The 18,044-nt window shown below is 37.3% G+C and overlaps 1 protein-coding gene across 2 annotated transcripts in view; it reads right to left on the bottom strand.

Annotated features, from left to right (window-relative positions):
* Window positions 1–15: 15 nt before the first annotated feature.
* KANSL1L (KAT8 regulatory NSL complex subunit 1 like) overlaps window positions 16–18,044 on the bottom strand; it is a 96,834-nt gene continuing 78,805 nt past the window's right edge. Inside the window, exons 9-15 of one of the 2 annotated variants that reach the window (XM_008145210.3) lie at window positions 9,641–9,769; window positions 7,145–7,260; window positions 5,916–6,040; window positions 4,640–4,694; window positions 3,353–3,465; window positions 2,703–2,856; window positions 16–1,590 (exon numbers count right to left, since the gene is read on the bottom strand). In XM_008145210.3, coding sequence (XP_008143432.2) covers window positions 1,351–1,590; window positions 2,703–2,856; window positions 3,353–3,465; window positions 4,640–4,694; window positions 5,916–6,040; window positions 7,145–7,260; window positions 9,641–9,769 — 932 coding nt within the window. In that variant the 3' untranslated portion in view covers window positions 16–1,350. Of the gene's footprint in view, window positions 1,591–2,006; window positions 2,050–2,702; window positions 2,857–3,352; window positions 3,466–4,639; window positions 4,695–5,915; window positions 6,041–7,144; window positions 7,261–9,640; window positions 9,770–18,044 lie in introns of those variants that run through there. The other variant, XM_054723292.1, reaches the window with a different exon arrangement.

Here is an 18,044-nt window from a genome sequence, read left to right as displayed (position 1 = left end):
ATCAGACAACACAAGTCATATAGAAATAACTTTAATTAAAAAACTTACATAGAAGATTATAATATTGAGACATGACAGAAAGATTTGAGTTTATGTGCCTGGACAACTTGGGTTTGTCTGGCTTTTGTTTTCTTTAAAAAATAAAATAAAATAAATGTACAGTAAAACTACAAGCAAAAATTTGTCAGTATTGAATTTTTCTTCTTTAAAGGGACTAGCATAATTGCTAGTCCCTAACAAAACAGTGTCAAATCCCCCAAGTCTGGGCCAGGATTGTCAGTTATATGGGTACTACAACTTGAATAACCTTTTTTACATGAGAAAAAAATAATTCATATAAATTGTCCTCAACTTTTATATAGAAAAAAGTGACGTAATATCTTCAAGAGGAATTTTCCTTAATGTACACTTCAGTATCCATTATTGGTAATACTGAAGCATTATCCTTTGGATAGTTTTAATTCTCACTAGAATACAAGTAAGAATAGATGCTTATTTGAATGGAGTAACAAAGAATGACCAAATTAACTAGAAATACATTAATATTTTTATACTGACAGAACTTTCCTGTGTGTTGCTTATTTTAAGTTGGTATCTTTTCTTCATGAGATACATAAAATGAAGTTGCTAAAACTTGAGTTTTAAAAGAGGTGATAGTTTTAAAAACACCAATATTTTATTCTACTTTGCTTGTCCTATCCTGTTAGGGGTGCATAGAAAATTACTTGTGTTTAGTCCAACATATATCACTGATTTCAAATAAAGTAATATTGTGTTACCTGGTATAGAAATTTCCATAAATAACTTCTGTTACTTAAACATGTTTTTTTTAAAATCCCTCTTCGTAGTCAAGACTTTTAGGTGTTCGTTATCATTGGAAACCTGTGCTGCTTTATTTATACTGCAGCTTATATTTCATGGGGTAGTTCATACATGTATTTTGGAGTGGTACTGCCAGTGCATATGTGTGTGTATATAAGTATACTCTGTACACACATTTGTATATTCCAATACCATGTATATAGAAAAAAGAAGACCTGTCATTTGCTGCACAGGCATGTGTGTGTGTGAAATCTTTTAAAAATTTAGCCAGTAATGTGATTTGACACTAAATTGCAGCAGTTAATTTTTTGGTGCTTACGATCTGTATCATAAACACAAATGACTAGCCACTTGTCTGTAAGTGAAAAGCTACTTAGATACTCCTGTGGTTCAAGAAGGAAAGAGAGACATACCTTGCCTGTTGCATAAGAGATTATTATATGCAGTATATGCTCTTACTCTGGAATTGTGACTGGAGGGGCTTATTTTTTCCTGTTTTCCATTTAGTTCCATCATTTTCTTAACCTGTTACTTGTCACCTATTTTTTTTTTAACGTGAATAAGTCCTACAGCATAGGTTTTGTATTCTTCCATTCCGTCTGCCTGCCTTTTGGGATTTTGGCCGTTCTCTGGTGCACTGGTACAGAAGTCTTCACCACTGAAAGCGGGACTTGATCTTTCAATCTGATCTTTTTTTTTATCTTGGCATAATAAGGCTTCTGTGTCTTCATCCTTCAGCGGAAAAGCCCGTCGTTCCCACCACAAAGACTGAAAGAGAAAACATGTTCAGTTAAGTTTCAACTAACTTGTTTTAAGTTCATGTATTAAGTAAGCTGTAAGTGTTAATTTTGTAATAACTATTGTGGTGTTCTTTAGCACATACATGTACACTTTTCCATTTGAATTTAAGTAGGAACTCAAAATGGAACACACTGCGAATGGTTAGGGACCGTGGGGCCTTGTTCCCTTTGCCTCTTCCTTGCAGAGGAAACGCTGCCTCGGGGCTCTGGTCGTCATTTGCAGCCTAGGGCCCTTTGGGAAAGCCCCTTTGATCTGCTTCTACACTTCACTATCTGCATTTGCATCCCACCATTACAGACAACTTGCCTGTTAATTTCTAGTCTCCATTCTAGATATGGTTCTTCTTTTCCAACACCTACGTATGAATAAAGGTGGGAGAACTTTATGCAGTGTTAGAAAACAGTCTCCTTGAGGTTAGACCTCCATCTGTGGGGATGGGGAGACAAAAGAGAAATAGTGGCTAATGTTTACTCTGTGCTAGGTGCGTTCTCTTTACTCAGATTCGTTTTGTAATGAAAGTTTGATAGAATCCCTAACAGATTAATGAGTAGGTGGGATTAGTTATTGATATCCTATATAATAAAAGGCTAATATGCAAATCGACCGAACAGCGGAACGACTGGTCACTATGACACACACTGACCACCAGGGGGGCAGGCGCTGCTCCCCTGGTGGTCAGTGTGCTCCAACGGGGAGTGCTGCTCAGCCAGAAGCTGGGCTCAGGGCGGTGGCGGGAGCCTCTCCCCTGTCCAGGCTAAGGATGTCCGACTGCCAGCCATCAGCTGGACATCCCCCTAGAGCTCTTGGATGCAAGAGGGCACAGGACCTCCCCCTCACCCCCCAAGTGCATGAATTTTGTGTACGGGGCCTCTAGTGTTCCATAAAAAAGATAAGTGTTTATAGTAACGGAACTAGATTGTTGGAGTACAGATCCTCTTATTTGTAGCCAGCATTCTATACCGGGTTATCATGCTGAATTTGTTATGGAATGATGAATGCTTAATTTGCAACCAGCAGTTTTTAAAAACAGGTTTTAAAAAGGATAAAAGGCAACTTAAAGGTGCCATGGTTCCTCTTACCTTGGTTTCTTGGCTTTCATTTACTGAAGGTGACCCATGTGCACTCAGATCCTGACTCTGCGGACTTTCCGCAGCACCTTGCTGATGACTACTGAAGTCATTAGGGTATTCTTTCAAAAGTAAGTCCTGTCCTTCAACATTTTTACTGTAAGCTCTAGCAAGAAAATTAAGCAAATATTTATTTTTTGAATAAACATTTTATGAACAATCCAAGGTGTTACTAAGTCAATTTAACTAGGTAGCTTGTATTTTTAGGATTTATTCCCCCTTCCCTCAAAGTCATGTTCAAAGTATTTTAAACTATTTACTTTTAGACTAGAAAGGATTTTACCCAATTCTAATCCCTAGTGGTACAGTACATTTAAATAACCTCCTTTATCTAGGAGAATTCTCACATTATTTGCTCAGTTAAATCTATCCCTGAGGCTAACTGTGAGCATTAGACTGGAGTAAAATACAGAAACTCATTTTATCACTATGTATGAGCCCAAATATATTTTGAGTGTAAGCTCAATATATGCAGTGTTTCCCTTCTAGTGCACAAATAGCCAAGGGTATATGGTATCTTTCCTTTTCAGTGACCTCCCTCATTATTCATACAGAATTTTTGTGGATTCCATGGTTTTGGGTTTTAAATATATAACATCTACCTGCTGTTTCTTCTGTGCCACTTGCTTTGCTCCCATAGTGACCATCTGGCTTGCTCTCTTGCTTCATATTTTTTGTGTCTTAGAGAGAAGACTTCATCAGAAAGATCTTCTATCTGGAATTAGAAATAAAAAGTTTGGCTTTTATCAGAAACATTTTGAGATATACGACCAGGTGTCAATTTCTCATGAGTCAAGAACAGTAGAAAGTAAACTCTAAAATAAATGCAAGCTGAATCAGGAGAACAAATGTTAGGAGATGAGCTTCAAATTCCTAAAAAGAGAGTTAAAATTTTTTTAAAACTTTTTTTTTTTTACTATTGGGTCACATTTGAACACTTACGTCACTTACGTAGATTACAAATAGGTTCATAGGGCTTTCATTTTACATACAATATTCTCAATGCTCTATTTATTCAAAAGTTTGTACTGATTGCACAATATGGAGTATACTGTTCTAGGAATATGTTACTATCACAGAAAAGTAAAAACTGATTGTCTGAGATAAATGAGAATTAATTTAATGACTTACCTGGAGTTTTAAGACTTTGGTTATAAAGAATATGAGTGTCCTGGCTAGGATCATACTGAACTAGGGAAGAGTGCATTAAAGGTGCGAAGGGCATTAAAAAGTAAATTTTGGTAGTTGAAAAACAGAATCAGTGGTCATAGGAACATTGTTACAGAAACAAAATGTCTTTTATATAATATACTGTTTTTGTATCACTTTCTAATTTCCTTTGGTTAATGTTTTACCCATATAGATCCACAATCCCTTTCCTGCAATTCAAAAAAAGCTGAAAAACAACAAGACACCCCCAAGTTTTCATAATTCATTTGGTGACATAGACATCTCATGGTGGGAGGCTGTTCTACTTCCTTATAAATACTTCATTATAGGAACATTAATATTTGACTGTGAGAACTGTCCTAGACTCCTTGCATGTATTACATGATATATGTACTACATTATTTTTCTGAAGTCCAAAATTTTCCAAATTCCAACCAATTTGTTCCAAGACTTTGAATATGGTGGGCCTGAATAGTAAGATTAAATCTTGTGCAGGAAAATATGACTTAATACAGGAAATGAATGTAGAGATTCACATAAATTCAATATTTTAACAACTCATGAAGGCAAATAGTGTATTTTCTATTTGTATAAGAACATTTTATAATCAAAATATCCTTAATGAAGAACTTAGTTTTCATAAATAGAAATAAGCCTCAAATTAAACAGACTTCATAATATATAAAGTATAGTTATCCTATCAGTGAAAGGAAACCTACCTCTTCTTCATCTACATGATATTCATCCAAAGGCTGAAGAACAACCATCCTCCAGCTGTAGAAGATACAAATCAGTGTCCAACAGCTCTATGTCAGTAGTTATCGATAAACACACACACAAAAAAACACACCCTGATCTGTGGGTATTTGCCAATTCTTTGTGTGAAGACTTCCATCTTGGCTTCTTTTGAGTTTAATAACTGCATCACAAATTCCTCAATTTTAAACAACCAGCTCAACCATCAGCTCTAGCCTATCACATAAATTGAAAATCGTTGCTATAGAACAACATAACAACAAATAATAAACGTTATCTCTTATGTAGATTATATCAAAATTATCTGTAGGAATTCTCATAATACTTTAAAATAATTATTGAGAGAATTAGGAATGAGCTGGAATAGAGAGAAGTAGGAATTATGGGAGTTGTCACCAGCTCATACCCCTGTTTCCAGCCTCTTCTATCTCTCCTAGTGCCAGATGCATATTAAGAAACTGCTTTCAAAAAAAAAAAGAAACTGCTTTCATCATTGCTAAAAAAAAAAAAAAAAAAAAAAAGGACTCACTTGGCTGTCAGTAGGAAGCAGATCTGTGAATTGCATTCAAGGACCTCCACAATCTGGTTCCAAGTTCTTTTCTAACATTACTTACCTTTATTGGCCTACACAAAGCCTCGGTCTTCTGGCTGAGCCTTGCCCAGGTGTCTGTCTGCCTTTATTGGGGTCTCCCTATGTGACTAGGTCCCCCTCCTCCATGATGGCTTCCCAGCCATCTTTCTATTTAATGTGTTTATTGCTGACTTGGCACTACATCAACATCTTAGTTTTGTTGTCACAGGTGTTACTGTCTTACAGTGTGAATACCCCATGCAAAGGTACTTGCTTTCTTTGAACTCATTTTGCAACCCTGTGTAAACCTCCATTTTAAAGAGCAATTATTAATTCAAGTATAATTATTTACATCCCTAAAGTACCTTTTAGTGCCATATACATAATAGATAACTAAATACTGAATTTTTAAAAAAAAAGAAAAAGACTTTCACAGTAAATAAGCCTTAGGAATTCCCAATCCTTAATAGAAACTGAGAAGGAAACTTGTGGCACTTCTTTTCAGCAAAGTAATGTAAAATTTTCTCCATTTTTCCTCTATGGTTATACAAGTGGGAGGAAGGGGAAAAGCAGCATCTTCCTTTTATTAAAATTTTAACTTCACTCTGAAAATTTAAGTTTATTCAAGAAAAGGAAGGAAGAAAATAAAAGGATGTAAGTATACATACCTTGGAGTAAGTATTTCCTTATATTGGAGTTTCTCTAACTTAGCTGGGGCCACTAATGACATGGGAATCACAATATTATCTATGTCATAAGAACTCTCACTTCTCAGTCTCCGTCGTGCAGTATTCTGCAGCAAAATAGGATTACAGTAGTTTTAAGTTTTATAAATACATCATTAAAAATCTGACTATAAAATGTTGAAAAGGCAAGAAAACATACTTGTCTTCTATAACCCAGACAATCTTTGTATTTTTTGGCGGGTGTGCAGTATATATTTATGTGTGCACACATTACAAACCTATGTTTATGACCATAACAATTTAAAATGCAAAACTCTTATCGTAAAAGATTACCATTACCTTAAATGTCAATGAAATGATCACTTTACAAACTTCTTTAAAAATTGATTTCACAGAGGAAGGGAGAGGGAGAGATAGAAACATCAACAATGAGAGAGAACCATCGATTATAATTGGCTGCTTCCTGCACTCCCTCCACTGGGGATTGAGCCCCGAAAGCCCAGCACGTGCCCTGACCAGGAATCTAACCGTGATCTCCTGGTTCATAGTTCGATGCTCAATCACTGAGCGACACAGGCCGGGCAACAAGCTGACTTTTTATTGTGAAAGACTGGAATATGAAATATTTCTATGAAGTACTTGGTGAGTCATTTAGTAAATATCATTATTACAATCTTCACTTATGTATTCTTTGTCCCCCGAGGTTAGCACTTTTTTCTAAATCCATCTCACTTTTTTATTTAAAAAAAAAAGTTTTTATTGATTTTAGAGAGAAATATCGGCTGCCTCCTGCACACCCGTAACTGACGCATGCGTCCTAACTGGCCACCTCTGGGTGCATGGGCTGAACCAACTGAGCCACACCAGCCAGGACCTTAAACCCACCTTTTGACTTTCTCTGACCAGATAAACAGCAAAGTATCATAAGTGCTGGATTCTTACTAGTAAGATTACATTTATCTTCATGTTAAGGAGCAGGGATGCTTATGATAAAGTTTGTTTCTAACAAAAGCCATTACCAAGGATTAATGAACAATTGGTTTCCTACTAAAAAAGTATAATCAAATTTATTGTTTCCTGATAATATAGTTCTAAATATGCTAATAATGTGTTAGTAAATAAGGCCATTAATTAACATATTTTTTTCTTCAAATCAGCCAGTTTTAAAATTCTATAAAGCAGTTTTAGAGTTCAGTGTACACAAAACCTACTTGTGTTGAATTCTGGGTTCTTGATGTAACGTTGACATTAGCAACAGCAGTAAAATTGCTGTGGGGTCCTGGTTCTGCACATTGAAAAGCAAATTCTTCAAATCGAGTTCTTTCTCCTGCCATGGGAAAAATGAGAATGTCAAACATTAATGTGACTTACATTCCTAGTCAGGTAACATGTAACTTCTGTTTATTGGTTTTCTTTTTATTATTTTTAAACTCCTATCAAAAACAAACAAAAGAATGGAAAAAATTTTACCCACAATTATTTCCATTTTCTGCCACAGTCCTGATTATTTTCATTTGCTGGGGTAATGACAGTTTTATACATTTTTCTACTTTCTGGAAGATTTCTTTAGCTTGATCTCCTGACGATTAATTTTTGAAAATTGTTCTATGTTCAAAGTACCAACTAATTTGTAAAAGTTCTTTTTCTCTCTGTTTTTATTTTATGAAATTTTTCTTTTTTCAGGATAAGTTTGTCTTTTTTTGATATTTTCTGTCTCTCACAATCCTGTTTTCCATTTGTTTTGGTTCCCTATCTGTGAGTATATAATTTATTCACTTATATACTGCCTTTGTTTATTTTACTTTAGTTTGGATCTCAAAAAATATTTTCCTGTGTAATGTAAAATCTGTCCATATTTACATTTTTCCACTTGTTAAAAAATGTCCTTTATGTAGTTTCTTCAAATCACTATCCACATTGAAATTAGTACTAAAGACTCGAGACCAGGTGTCATGCACTTTAAGAGTTATCTACTTCTTAGTAATATTGCATCATACTTGTTCTTATATCCCTGTGTTTCCATCAATCCAAGTGAAATATTTATATCTTAGGTAATTTGTATTTTATAATATATCTTATTAAGAGATGCAAGTTTTCCTGTGTTTAAGTACACATGTCTGAACATTCCTCAAAGGCTAAGTTATTTCGTCATCTTAAGATCAAGGCACTAAAAAACAGGATGAAATCTCTGGTCAAGGGTGAGTTTAATTTTGTGCTACTCTAGATCAGGCAGTGATTGTCATGTAGTGATTTGGTCCATTTTGGTGGGATTTCTAGAGACAGTGAAGAATGTGCTTCCTTTTCACGTTTAGTTAAAATCCAGTACATCTTGGATATAATTTGTTTCTAATTTATTGGGCATATTGACATTAAATCTGGGGAATACAAATCCTACCTAATAATAGACAAATATGCAAATTGACCGTACCTTCACTATGCCCACGATTGGCCAGGAGGCGCGGGGGGGGCAGGACTCGGGGTGGCCAGGGTAGCTGATTGGGCCGGCGGGACGCTGAGCTGCGTCGCCAGCAGCGGCACGAGCCCAGTGTATGCGCCATGTCTGTGCTGCGGCACAGAAGGGGCCTCTGAGGCAGCGAGCTGACATCCCGCCGCGCGGACCATCAAAAGCGGGGGAGCTGAGTGCCTGAGCGGACAGGCACTCAGCTCCCCCGCAATCGAAAGCGAAAGCGTGGGAGCTGGGTGCCTGTCCGCTCAGGTAGCAGGCCTTTCAGAAGCCTCTGCGGCGCTGGAGGCTTCTGAAAGGCCTGGTGCACAGCGGACAGGCACCCAGCTCCCCGCGGTCAAAAACAAAAGCGTGGGAGCTGGATGCCTTTCCGCTCAGGCACCAGGCCTTTCAGAAGCCTCCGGCGCCTGGTGCACCAGCGGACAGGCACCCGCTCCCCTGTGATCGAAAGCGAAAGCGTGTAGGGGAACCTACACGTGCATGATTCAATCATGCACTGGGCCTCTAGTATATATATATATACAGGTGGGGCAAAACGTTTACAGTTCTTCATATGGAAAACAAGGATAAACTTTCACATACAACTGTAAACCTACTTTTGCCCCACCCTGTGGTGTTATATCCACTGGAATAAACAAAACCTGAAAGTACGTAATTTGATAATATATATCTTTGCAGTTAACTTTTACTTTTTATCATTAATTTGTAATATCTGTGGACACTATCTTATCTAAAATCCCCACATAAACCTCTTTATATTACTAGAAGAATCCTCGTTTTATGATATTCCTATGGTCATCTTGGAATTAATTATAAGTTCATAGAGGGAATTAAACTAGGTGGTTGAGTTACCTTAAATGAATCTCATCCAATTTCTCAAAATTCTGAGGAAGCTTCAGTGAGAATTGACACCACAGTAGGTACCAGAAATGGTGATAAAGTTCTATGTCAGCCTTGTACTAACATGATTTAATCCAGAACACAACCTTTGAGACTAAATCATGTCTAGAATGATAGTTAATAGCTCTAGACAGGAAGGAAAGAAATCCTTACTTGCCATAAAGTGGATGGATGAACAGTCCACAATTCTGAATTGATAAATTAATGTGCTGTTTAATGTTCATAGGACCATGAATGTTTTATATAACTCATGGCTACTGGATTATAAACTCCCATGAAGCAGGGATTTTTTGGAGATCAGAATTTATTTTCAGTTTTTAGTACTAACCTCCTTTTAACCTACCTAATGCTGTTTCACTCAAGTGTCTTTTCTTTCTCCCCTGTAACAGCTGTGCAGAAGATTCTGCCCTTATTTGAGGCTTGCATGTAGGAGAATATCCATTTCTCCATTGACTCAGAGAAGAATTATATACTAAAACAAATGGAAAGAAAGAAAATGTGCAATTTTAGTTCCTTAACACAGATAATGAACATGTTAGTGTTTCTACTTATGATATTGATATCATTTAAATTTGCATATAACAAATACTTAGATACCAAGATATAATACTCATAAACTGAAAATACTAAATAAGATTCCTCAACAACATCCTCAATTATCCAATTTCTTATAGTTGCTCCATTATTTGAAGAGGATACAAATGAAAGTGATCTGTTCTCAAAGTCTTCTAAAGTACAAAATGTTATAGAAAAGATTCTGTAAATATTGGTTAAATATAAAAATTATTTTTAAGTTTCTGCTTACCCTTAAATCTGGAAATAATTCAGGACTAAGTAAGATTTTACAGAATCACAATAGCCTGGAACCTCTTAAGAACATGAGCAGATTTCATCAACCTTACAGTGCCTACCATCATTCTTTTCACTTTTAAAAAAAAAAAATGCATTTTCTAAATCTTTTAAGTCAATATCTCTGCCTCAGCTGCCTTATCTGTCAAATAGGAATAATAGGCATTAGAGGAATATTGACATGATACATATTGAGTAAATGTTTACTTCTTCATGATGATTGTCTGTCTGAATGCCATATTTCCAGTGCTAGATTGATCCAATTGGCTGCTTTTCTTGAAGGATTTGGAAATGTGTAAATAAATGGAAAAAGCAGTATGTAGACTAAAGTACCAAAGTGTCATCAACATTGAAAAAAAAGCATGGCCCATCAACAGTAATGGGTTCTTGACTTCAAGATGGCAAAGCACTCTAAAAATGCAATCACTAGTCATCTGAGAGATGCAAAGAGAACCCTAGTACATTGCTGGTGGGGATGCAGACTGGTGCAGCCACTATGGCAAAATAGTACCGAGTTTCCTCAAAAAATTAAATATGGAACTCCCATTTGACCCAGTGATCCCCTTTCTAGAAATATATCCTAAGAAACCTGAAATAACAATCAGAAAGAATATATGCACCCCTATGTTCATAGTGGCACAATTTACAATAGCTAGGATTTGGAAACAGACCAAGTACCCATCAGCAGATGAGTGGATAAAAAAGACTAGTATGTTTATTACACAATGGAATACTATGTAGGGGTAAAAAAGTTACATTTAACATTTGCAACAGCATGGATGGACCTGGAGAGTATTATGCTAAGAGAAAGGTAAGTATCACACACTCTCACTCAAGTGGAATCTAATGGTCAGAATAAACTGATGAACAAAATAGATCCAGAGACACAGAACCATGAACAGACCAATGAATTTCATAGGCAAGATGGGGGTGAAGGGGGGGGAGATTAACGGGAAATTCTATATGCATACAAAGGCTTGGGAGGAGTGGGTACAGTGAGGGAATCAATGGTGTGGGAATGGACATCTGTAGTAATTTCAACAACAAATTTTTTAAAATAAAAATGATAGACAAAATTTTTATAGATATGCACATATACATCCATACTAGCAAGCAAAAGGAAACATGTCAGTATGCAGAATTTGTGAGAAATCTCTGAAGGACTAATACCACATGGAATGTGACTGAAGAGCAAACTCCTTACCAAAGCACATGCAAAGTATTGCTACAAAAATGTGATCAACATCAAAGGTGTTCTAGACCTGGAGGAAAGGGAAACAGCAGGACAATTATCTGGAGCAACTAATAGGATCTCAACACCTCAGCAAGGCCTATTAGAGTATCTATTTTACTAGATAAAACCTGAGAGCCTTGAGCCGAGAAATGGATAGATTAGGCAATGTCTATGTTCCCCACTTTAAAACGTCCTGCCCATCTTTGCCTCTGAAAAACTGTATAGAGCACTAATTTCTACCCTTTCCACAAAAAGCACTGCATCAATAGAACAACAGTCTTAATGGTGATAGCCAACTTAAGGTTGAGAACACAAGACTAACAGTCTGAATACCAACACGATAATACAAAGAAGAGGCACAAACAACAAATGGAAGAACTACCTCAAGTAGTTCACAGAGTATAGATTAACAAGTCTTCAAAATTCTAACATTGCCCAAAGAAACATGTAGAAAGCCTCTAGAGAGACCTTAGAAATGGAAAATATAATTCAAATTTAAAAACAAAATCATCACTAATTGGGATGAACAGAATGGACACAGCTGAAAATCAAAATCGGTAGGTTGGAAGAGGAATTCCACAACTCAAAGGAATAGAGTGATGGAAAGTAAAGACAAACCAAGATGGGATAACAGGAAAGAAAGAATGAATGGGGAGCTATATTTGAAGACATGGTAGCCAAAATATCCACAATCTATATTAACCCTGGATTGCAAGAACTTGAGTGTCAAATCAAATGGGAAAAACACCCATAAATCATATAGCACATCACAGTGAAGATGCCCTTAAAGTTGCCAGAAAAGGGGTAAGATTTCTGCAAAGAAATGAGAATCAGATGGACATAAAGCAAAACTAGATGCACAAACCGACTTTAAAGAGTTCAGAGAAAATGTTAGAATTCTTAGATGGCCTCCAATACCTGCCCCCCCTTTTTTAAAAGGGGCAGGACAGGTATTTATTATGGGAGAAAATAGGTACCAACAGGCAGCAGGACAGGAGGCATTGTGATGAGAGTGGGAGGCAGAGCCTGGGAATAACAAGCCATCTTCTGGATCAGGAGACCACATGTACACTAGGCCACAGGAAACCATACAAAGCAAAGAAATATTCACCCCAGGCAGAACATCCTATCTAATAAAGAGAGAATATGCAAATTGACCATCACACAGACAGATGGCACCCAAAGCCACAAGATGGCAGCGTCCAGCCCCCTCAGACTTGCCGGAGTCCCCCAGTCCTTTCAGCCCCGCCGGGGGGGGGGGGGGGTGCTGGTAGGGGAGGGTGGCAGGCATGTGGTGTGGCCGGACCCGTCCTCAGCTGCCTAGGGCTGGCCCGAGGTGCAGGCAAGCCTCGGATAGCGGCTGCCCAGGGCCACCCGAGGCTCAGGTAACCAGGGCCGGCCGAGGCTTGTGCTGCCGGCAGTGGCAGCAGTAGAGGTGTGATGGGGGCATCGCCTTCCCCTGATCGCCGGGTCGCCTCCCACCCCTGAGGGCTCCTAGACTGAGAGGGGACAGGCCGGGCTGACGGATCCTCCCCACTACAGTGCATGAATTTTCATGCACCGGGCCTCTAGTTTGCTTAATAAGGACTGAAGGAGTGAAGGGATTACATAGTAAAAGTTAAACAACTTTGACCAGTTTGAGAGTTAAACTTGACAATAAAAACAACGGAAACACCAGACTAGCCAGTGTCTGCACCACCACAGGCCCAGACCTACCAGCTGCATGTGAGCCACCAACCAGGTATGTGGGCACCTAAGTACTTTCAAGGGGGTTATATGGGGCACACCAATATACTGAGTGCTTAAGCTCACCAGGAAACAATCATACACCAAGATGCATGGGCATTAAAAACAGAGCCAGGATGTCATGTAGGTAAGGTTGCCTCCACGATTTCTTACCACCCAAAGAAAGAATGCAGAGAAAGATGTTAAAGAGAAAACAAAAATGCCAGACATAATTCTAAACGCATTTCTAAGAAGGTGTAACTACAATTGTGAAAGTTAGATTTTAAAATGCATATGTGTCTGGCATGTCTAGGAATTCCAATAGTGCCAACTCTTGTTTTAATATAAATATTTTTGGAGTATTTTAAAACAAATTCCAGGCAATTCATCTCCTTTTTTTCTAAAAGCAGTTCATCCTCGTTTTCTAAAAGCACATCAAACATTTTGAAGAAAACTTAATCTTCACCAAGATGATGCCTTTTATTGAATTTTACTCAAAAATTTCCTTTACACTTACCATTTTTTCTCTTAGTGTCTTATAAGGCTGCAATGAACTCTTGAAACAGTAGGCAATACATAACAATTCAGAGCCTAACCACATCTGTTCTATTTATAATAACTCTCCCAGCCTTTGGGTTCTTGCTCTCCCAAATCCTCTCCTACTAGATTCCATCCTAAAACACAACTTGACCCAGTATCTCTCCTATCTCCTGTCTTCCCTTTTCATTTATTCAATCAATAAATTCATAGAGATCCAAGTATATGCCAGTGTATTATGCTCTGGGGACACAATAGTGAGCAAAAACCAGAATGGTCCCTGCGCATGATGTAAGTTTATAGGCATTATCTCCAAAACTGCAACTGGAAGATGGTACTATTGAGAGAAGTTAGAGTAAGAGAACTCTAGGAAAGGCTTCCTGAAATAAAGTGATAGATTTAAAATATGAACACAAATAGTTGATGGCAAGGGGAAGAAAGAGTGGTATGTGTGAAGGCAAAAAGGAGTAGGACAGTTTGGCAAGAACAATAGCAGTAGTGTGGAGTAAGGAAGCATGATGAAAATGAACCAAGAACAAGGAGCCAGCCTCTGTAGGTAGGGTTTCTCTATTAAGAATATTCCATCAAATATTTGAAGGGAATGGAGTTGGAGAGCAGGTGTGACATTAGTTTTGCATTCTGAAAAGATCACTTGGTACAGGGATTGGAAGGAAATAAAAAAATCGGTGGTATAGACAAGGGCTATTTCAGTGGTATAGACAAGGTTTATCATTAAGTTGGACTGCGTCAGTGGTAGAGATGAAGACAGAGTAGCAGATTTGAAACAGATCTGTAAGATCGCACTGAAAATGGGTTTAGATATGGGAACGTGGTGGGTAGGAAGGCTGAGCCCTAGGTTTCTGGTTTGTGTGGTTGTGCCATTGTTCCTCTTATCCACTCAAAACGTAACAAACTTTAATTTTACATAATTTCAGATTCACAGAAAACTTGCAATAGTACAAAGAAGTCCAGTATACCCTTCACTGAGATTCCCCAAAATGTTAACATTTATCACATTTGCTTTATCTTTCTGAACTCCAATGAAATTAAGTTGCTGACAGGATGCCCCTATATGCCCAAATGTATTTTCCAAAAACAGGCATTCTCTTACATAGTCACACTGATCAAAATCAAGAAATTATTACTGTTAACTATAACCATACTCAGATTTCACCAATTCTGATGATATTCTTATAGGAAATTCTGATCACTGCATTTAGTTCAGGTCTCAAGTGTTTTTGGATCTGAAACCGTTCCACTGTCTTATCTTTCAAGACTTCAGTCTGATGTATGCAGGCAATTAAATGGGATTTTTCTGTTATTTTCTCACAATTGGCCACTAATCATCTATTCACTCTTCAACCCACTGCAATTTGTCTTTTCTCTACTTGTTACCTGAAGTCAGCAGTGCTGTCACAGTTGCCAACTATTGTAGACAGTCCAGGATAAATCCAAGTTCTGGCAAACACATAAACATCTCGCCACTTACCTTCACACAATTCACCCTACACAAATACTAGGCCATTTGTATATGCATGAACACAGCACACTCTTACATGGCTCCATGACAAGTCACATGTTTTTTTCCATTTTAAAATTCTGTTACTCAATATAGGCTAAAAGCATTTGAATCACCTGGGACCTTGTTAGAAATGCAGAATCTCAGACCCCATTCCAGACTTACTGAATCAGAATCTACATTCTAACAATATCCCCAGGTAATCTGAACATTAAAAGTTTGAGAAGCAATGATTTGAACACTTATCTTCCTCTCAATTCCAATTAAGTAAATTTATACATTACTATCTTACTGGAGTTCCTCTTGCCTTTTCCCCAGCACCCTTAACCTTTCTTCCTCTAGGAAGAGTTATACACTCCTTCTTTTTAGAATATTTTTAGATGTGCCTATCATCTCAATTATTTGTGTCTGCTTTCCCCTATTACATTATACTTTGATTTCCTGATTCACCTTTGATTCTTCACTTAACAGTCTACCTGGCACAGAGTAGGTACTCAATAAATGTTGAATTCTAGTTTTTACTTAATTCTCTAGAAATCATTAACAGTAAAAGAAAAATTTATGACTAGCTACTTACGACACTTATATAGGATAAAACCCAATTAATGCTTAAATATTTGGGTTGAGAGTGGTAAGGGAGGAGAGATTGGTATACAAAGATTCCTTCACTGATTTGCTTAATACAACATTCAACTCAAATGTCCTATTCTTATCTCTTAATTTCCAATTATTAACATGTCATTACATTATTGAGATATTAATTCTGTGCCTAACACATTTACACTGCCTGATTTTGTAAAAATCAGGTAAAAGAGCAACATTAGAATAAATCATCTCATCTCACCTAATAGCATATAATTTTATTTTTATATATTTCAATCATTTCACATTTCAAATGTGATAATTTTTATTTGGATAGATGTGTAATTACATTTTTTATCTGATAACTCATTCTTCATTGTTATTTTTCCATTGAATGTTTTCCTAACATTCCTCTGATTAGAGACAATATAATTTAACTATTCTCTGGTGTTGTCATGATGTTATTTCTATTATGGACATTCTTGAAATAATTATTTAATGCATGCATTTTTCCCATTTTTAAAAAAGTTTTGTCTTAGGATAAATTCTAAGGAATAGAATTATATCATGAAAAGAAAACAGAATATAACCTGTATTTTCCCATTTTTTATTCTTTTGTTCCTAAGCATAGACAATTGTTCCTTGTCCATAGTGCTTTTTTTTTTCTTTAAACTTTATTGTGGAAAATTTTCAAAAAAAGGAAAATAGGGAACTATCATTCAGCATCAAAAATTATAAATTAGTAACCAATCTTGTTTCAACTCTTCCCACCATTTTTTGCTATGAGTATTTTAAAGCAAATCTCTGACATATCATGTACACTTATGTCAACTTGAATATCTCACAAAGTGTGTGTATTTATGTAATAACATGCATTATTACATATAACAAAATTAACAATTCATTAATAGCCAACATCCAGTCCATGTTCAAATCTCTGTCTCAAAAAATTGTGCTTGTGTTGGGTGTGTAGGTGTGTGAGTATACCGCTGAGTTCAAATCAGGATCCCCAAAAGGCCCACATGCTGCATTTGCATGATAAAAAGTAACATTTTTACATGGTTATAACTGTACCATACTTAGAAGTAAAACATTTTTGTCCTTTTACACCATTTAATATACTTTGATAAATGTTTCCATCCTTATATGAACTTAGGATATTTTTGAAAGCTGTATATTCCACTATGTTAACCATATCCCTATTATGCTCTTCAAGTTGTTTCCAATTTTTTTATTAACAAAATATATTAAGTATCTTACCTTATAATAGACAAATATGCAAATTGACCGCACCTTTGCTACGTCCAAGCCACGCCCACCAACCAAGCCACGCCCATCAACCACGCCCACCAGGAAACCGTTGCAGGGACGCTGGGGTGCGGGCGGAGCCCAAGGCCGGGAAAGCTGCCCGGGGCTTTCCGGGCCTTGGGCGCCAGCGGGGTGCCTGCTCCGATCGCAGGAGCGAGCCCACCTGGGGGGTCGGCTCGCTCCTGCGATCGGGTCACAGGGACGCTGGGTGCAGCCAAGCCCAAGGCCACCGCCCAGGGCCAAGCCGGGACCCTGAAGAAGGCAGGAGGCGGTGGCCACAGCCAAGGCCTGGGTCCCCGGTGCCGGCAGAAAACTGGTGCAGGCAGCCAGGTGAATGAAGGTCTATTGCACGAATCTTCGTGCAAACGGGCTACTAGTATTTGTCAATAAAGGTGGTTTCATATTTAGGATTAGACTAGGTTCTTGTAAATGGACTTATTGGATCAGAATACAGAGTTAACATTTAGTAATTTATTGTGAGCAAGTATACCAATAGGTTCTTTTTTCCCCTCCATAGTCTTATTTAAAAAATATGTACTTTAAAGGCCTTGTAATATAATGCACAATACTTCCCAATAGGTTCTGTCAATTCTTAGTAGTACCTCAAATATATGAGTCCTATTTTAACTACATTCTTACAATAATTGATGATTATAATGTTTAAATTTATTACTGTAACCAAAGTAGTCTGACTCATAAGCAGTCACTGAATACACCTAGTGTTTCTAACTCATAAGACAGTTTTTAATGTTTATCCATCTTAAATTTGTTTTAATGTGCTGTGTAAGGCAGAGATTTCATTTTATCTTTTCCCAAAAGTCATCATTTAATGCCACTAATTACAGAAGAAACTGAGTTGGTTAAAGCATGCGCTCTGAGCCAGACTGCTTGTATTTGAATCCTGGCTCTACCACTACTCACCTGAGATCTGGGAAAGTTAGTCATGGAGAAAAATAATGCTTACTTTACAGGGTTGTACAGATTAAAGCAAAC

Source organism: Eptesicus fuscus, chromosome 11 (assembly GCF_027574615.1).
Source record: "Eptesicus fuscus isolate TK198812 chromosome 11, DD_ASM_mEF_20220401, whole genome shotgun sequence".
Taxonomy (NCBI): domain Eukaryota; kingdom Metazoa; phylum Chordata; class Mammalia; order Chiroptera; family Vespertilionidae; genus Eptesicus; species Eptesicus fuscus.
Note: the sequence above shows the minus strand (reverse complement) of the source record. Positions and strands in the feature narration are given on the sequence as shown.